The sequence below is a fragment of the Channa argus genome, chromosome 19 (assembly GCF_033026475.1).
Source record: "Channa argus isolate prfri chromosome 19, Channa argus male v1.0, whole genome shotgun sequence".
NCBI classification, from domain to species: Eukaryota; Metazoa; Chordata; class Actinopteri; order Anabantiformes; family Channidae; genus Channa; species Channa argus.
In genome coordinates this window covers 7,444,930-7,450,220 of record NC_090215.1, presented here as the reverse complement: position 1 = coordinate 7,450,220, position 5,291 = coordinate 7,444,930, and the positions used below count along the sequence as shown (strand labels likewise).

Sequence of the window (5,291 nt, the reverse complement as noted above, 5' to 3'; positions counted from 1 at the left end):
TCACACACGTACACACACACACACACACACACACACACACACACACACACACACACACACACACACACACACACACACACACACACACACACACACACACACACACACACACACACACACACACACACACACACACACACACACACACACACACACACACACACACGTCGCCGTCAAAGCTGCTACACCAGTCAGACAGATCAGTAGACCACACCCCAGCAACTATGCACACCCATCTCTCTCTTCTGTCACTATTGTTTCTCATGTCATCATGAGCTGTATAAATAGTCCAGGACCAAATAGGATCGAGACGGAAGGAAAGGAGAACATTTAGCTAAAGTGTGGAGGAGAGGAGCAGCAGGTACAGATGAAGGTAACAACCACACTTTGTTAAATAATTTTAGTATAATATCAGAAGTTTAATAACACTTTTGAGTCATGTCAATGTTAGTTTAGTAGTGACTGCAAATCTACTGCAAAGCGATTTTATTCCAAATTAACACAGACCTGTTCTCTTGGGACAGGAGCTGCTGATTAATGGGGCAAAATGAAACGATATGATGTATGTTCAGAACCCACAGGAGAACCCCCAGTCACATCTGCCTTACTTGGCTCCTTTTTGAATGTGTTTATAGCAACAATCCTCTAATTAAAATCGGGCAAATCACAGGGCTGTGGCAACACACAATTAGACTGTATCATTTCATTAGTGTCACCATCTGTTTTTATCATGTGACAACTAACATTGCTTTTGTTATCAGGTTGATAAACTTGATTTCTGCCCACACCTACAATGTCTTTACTCCACTATCAAAATTCAACAGATAGACTAACATTCATGTCAGATGTTTCAGCAGGCTGACTGTAAACTTTTTGGCAAATATAGCCGTCTAACATTACTTGATTACCTTTACCACTTTGAAATTACCAAAGGTCTATATAAATATATACTTATGTAAATATGTACTTCTGTTTCAGTGCTGTGGGTCATTTTTTAACAAGAACACAATATCTTATTCATTTGTGATCTTCAAATTTAGTGGCAGCTGGGAAAGACCCAAGATCAAAAGAAAGTACAGTTACACACTGGAACACACCAGCCGAGCATAAATATTGCTGCACACTGTGTGCTGCTGTAATTGAGTAGTTCTGTAATCTCTTAGATTCCAACCTAAACTATCTGGATTCAATTTCTCACCCTCAAAGGGCCATTACAAGCACTTTTCTTTTTCAAAACAGTATAGTATATCTTGACATGAAGTAATATAATAAGAAGAGTAAATTCTAAATTTATAAATGTTTTTTTTTCTTCATATTGTTATAATTTTAACTAGTTTTTATACAGTAACACTGTATTTAACAAGTGAATTGTTGTGAACTGAGAATATGATGGATCAGAAAAAAACAGTCAGATCATCAAGCTCCTACAGTCTAATTGTCACTATACCTACAATTTAGTTTATGTGAAGTGCAATAAACGGTGGTGAAAACAACTGCAGAGCCCATCACAGTGTAGTTGATTCCTAAAGGACAAACTCAGTGATGTGTCTAAATCTATAGGACAGGGGCAATGCTCTGAGCCCCCTGCATGTATAAAGAAAAGACAGCAATGTTAAACTGGAGGATCCATCTCTAAAGACAGAGCAGGGGGATGACAGCTACTTTATCAAATATCCCGGACATGTTTATCCAGCAGTTTCACACAAATTCACACCTTTGTTTTTCATGTGACTCCGACGGCTCTCTGTCCTGCAACCTTAACGACCTTAGTATGTGTGGGTGTGAATCATCAAATCCTCAAAGTGCCCAAACCTTTGTGCCTGAGTGGGCACATTTTCAAGCAATTTTCTGCAGTCGGACAGAGAACTTCAGTTTCACATTAATCGTAGTTTCATCAATCGCTATGCAGATGCTAAAACCAGCATTGAGTCACCTCTTTAATGTCTGTGTTAAGTTAAAGTCCATCACTCTGCAGCCTGCATTAGCTTGTTCCTCTGTGCTGTAGAATTATGGGCATTCAAAGCACTTTGTTGTCACTAACATTTGGGTCACAAGTCTTGTATTGACCCAGAGCAGCTGTGTGTCCGGCTGATGTGTTTTTAGCTGTTTGTGGAAAACAACTATGGCACAGATGATCAAGTCATGCTCCAGACTGACAGACGTCAAGCATGAGTAGAGGCAATTTAATGTTGGATCTACTGTAGTTAGTGTATGGGGGGGTGTTAAAATGTCAGTTAATCTATAAAATGTTATTAATGCAAAAGTTATCCTTTAAAAATGTTTTATATATATTTTTATATCTAAATACCCTGTTGATCTTGTCTCCTCTCTCTGTTCATCTTCTGCTGCTCAGTATGGGATCTGACCAGAGCAAGAACAAGTTGCACTGTAACCGCTATCTGGACAAACAAGGTCCTCCATCAGTGGAACAACAAGGTCCTTCTCAAACTCACACACCTGATTCTGTCTGTCATGCCATTCTTCTTTTGATTCATATTGTTATTTTTATCTTCCCATGTGTGAATAATCTGAATGAAACTTTGTCTACTTTATGTGCAGCTAGGGAAGAAGTCAATGGGACATACAGAGTGCCAAAGAGTTCCCAGCCACCTGGACAGATGACCTGGGTGGTCCTCCACAGAGATCTGCCAGGTTTCCCCCATGACAACACCCTGCAGATCAGCTACATATTCCCGGATGGAGTACAGACAGTAAGCTTGGCAGAAACCATGCTATCTATGTACCTAAAGTCTGAGTTATAGTGGACTGACTATCAACTGTGTATTGGTTGTTTTGTCCTACAATGAAAATTGATTTTTATATGTCCAAACTAGTTTATTCTAAAACAGAAATCTAAGAGAGAAAAAAAAACTTAGCAGCTAGGTTAACTTTTCTTTGTGTGTCGGCTTCATTGCACATTTTAATTCCTTAAAATCAACAAATATGGATCAGATTCCAACATAATTGCATCACATGGTTTTGTAATACAAAAGCACAAAGTACCACACCAACAGCCAAACTCAATGGTTAGCACACAGCATTGAAAGGCACTGAAACAGAGAAAACCACTTCAGAGAAACAACTTAGGGTTTACTTTGATTCAAATGAAAGAAACTGAAAGAGCTCAGAGTGCATGTTTCTATAGAAACTAGTAGCATTCTTTGCAAAAAGAAAGCTGATGATCTGGTTAGTCTGGTTATCAGTGCTTCTGGAGGATTGGAACTGCAAACCTGCAAAGAATAAAAGTAGCACAGATTTTAGGCTGTGTGTTTCCTGTAGGATAGATACTGTATTTGCTGTATTTGTTGAAGCCACTCGAAACCTTTTTTCAAATACCGCTAACCACATTGGATTTATATACTCATTAATTAAAAAATGTCATTCCACAGTGTCATTTATTGCCATTCTTGCCACAGGTACCAATCTACCCAGCACTGCTGCAAAACTACTACTTTAGATTTGCAACTCTTTCAAATATTATCACATCGTTAAAAGGCCATTATTAGTTGTTTCACTCACCTACTGTATCTATGACCCTGAAGGGGTAAACTGCACCTACTAGGAGCTAACAGATGCTTATCATGAAAACATGCTGTAATTAGCAGCTGGTTCAGTCTGGTTCAGGTAACTCAAAGCATTTAGCTATGGACGTGTGGCAGCATAAGGTAATAAAATGGTCATAAACGCATGTTTGTGGGACACGGTGTTGCTGTGCCATTGAAACTTTTCTCTCCCTGCAGGAAAAACACCCTCATCCTGGCCTGCCTTATTCAGGTCTGCGGCTCTGTGCTTACCTGCCCGAAAACCGCGAGGGCAAGAAGGTTGTCAAGCTGCTAGAAAAGGCCTTTTACAAGGAGCTCCTGTTTACTGTTGCCACCAATAAAGATGGAAAAGACGTGATCACCACAGCTTCCATACCCCTAAAAACCCAACAAGACGGAGGGAGCAGAGCGTGAGTAAATATTACCACCATACTCACTTAGCAAATAGCAAGAACCTAATTTGACATTTAATCACAGAGCTCTTCCAGAGAACCAAATTGACTCATTTAGATGGTCTGCAAAGGGGTTTTATCTCCATGTCAATTTATTTACCTGTCCCTAGTGTCACATTCCAAAACCAATGGTGCATTTACAGTTTAGAATGTAAGTATTTAGACAGTTACGCTGATACAAGTGAGAAAGATGGCAATAGGAGGGAAAGCAGCTGTTGTTGATGTTGCACTTATGACATTCTTAGTCTGGCACATTGGACAAAGTTTGGCTATTTATTAATGTTTGATTTGTTTTTCTTGTTTAATGTTTTGTTAAAAATAGGGAAATAGGGAGTGAATATTTTTTCTAAAGGTGGTCTTTAGGAACCTTTGCTCTAAATGTTAAAACATCGTGGTCTCTGTGTTGTCCCAGTAATGGATACCCAGATCCTGACTACCTGAAGACTGTGAGCAAACTACTGAAGGATAAAGGCATCGAATAACAAACACATAAGCTGCTCTACGGACAAATGAAGACAGACTTTAAATTGCATTTTGGTTTTTAATGGCTAGAGAACCTGTTAAAAAAATGTCTTTTAAAATATCTGATTATTGTTGTTGATGTGTGCATTTTGAGCATAATCTGTCTTTTTAATATTGCATTGCTGCAGTTCTTATGCTTTAAATGTAAAGTACAGTGTAAAGGTTTTAGGCACTTCAGATGGCTGGGACTGGGAGTCAAATCAAACTATCCTAAATACCAGGAGCAAGAAGTTTGTGGAGTTTTAAAGACAAAATTAAAAATCTTTGTATTTATATTCACAAAACAGCTGAAGACATGCAAAGCTTGTAATGTAATTTTTCCTATTTTTGTTTTGTAGAAAATGATAAATCCATACAATAAAGTTTTTTTGCAATTTAGAGTGTAACGTCTTCTCAGATGCACTAGACACCATTGCTACCTGACAACTAGCTGGTGATCAAATTAGAGCAGGACAGGGTGAACAGAAGTGTGAAGTAAATGTTTTACTTTAGCCTCTTTCAAAACTAGACAAGGTAATATCTTAAGATAAATTACAAATTGATAAATATATGTAAAATGAGTAAGTAATGAGTATTTTTTAAAACGTTTACAAAATAATATAAGAACCTTACACTGTCCTTATCAGTGGTTGTTGTTTGTTCATGACACTAAACTTATATTGACTTTTATTTTATATAAAGTCCCGTTTTTACTAAAGGAACACTTTCCCTGGGACCTAAATTTAGGTGTGGGCCATAGTCGTACCCCTGTATTCTTTGGGGTAGTACTTTCTGA

General features: G+C 38.2%; 1 protein-coding gene across 1 annotated transcript; it reads left to right on the top strand.

The window, feature by feature from the left end:
- The first annotated feature begins 236 nt into the window (after positions 1-236).
- Positions 237-4,896, top strand: dtx3la (deltex E3 ubiquitin ligase 3L a). Its single transcript, XM_067487001.1, has 5 exons — positions 237-373; positions 2,354-2,436; positions 2,560-2,711; positions 3,741-3,952; positions 4,407-4,896. Exons 2-5 carry the CDS (start codon positions 2,355-2,357, stop codon positions 4,474-4,476), a joined length of 516 nt encoding a protein of 171 aa, XP_067343102.1. The 5' UTR covers positions 237-373; position 2,354; the 3' UTR covers positions 4,477-4,896.
- The last annotated feature ends 395 nt before the right edge of the window (positions 4,897-5,291 follow it).

What these genes read in the sequence shown, in the direction of transcription:
- dtx3la (XM_067487001.1), top strand. Translation starts at nt 2,355, where the DNA reads ATGGGATCTGACCAGAGCAAGAACAAGTTGCACTGTAACCGCTATCTG. An exon ending in TCCATCAGTGGAACAACAAG is followed by an intron (nt 2,437 to 2,559) that starts GTCCTTCTCAAA and finishes CTTTATGTGCAG; the next exon opens with CTAGGGAAGAAGTCAATGGG. An exon ending in CAAGACGGAGGGAGCAGAGC is followed by an intron (nt 3,953 to 4,406) that starts GTGAGTAAATAT and finishes GTGTTGTCCCAG; the next exon opens with TAATGGATACCCAGATCCTG.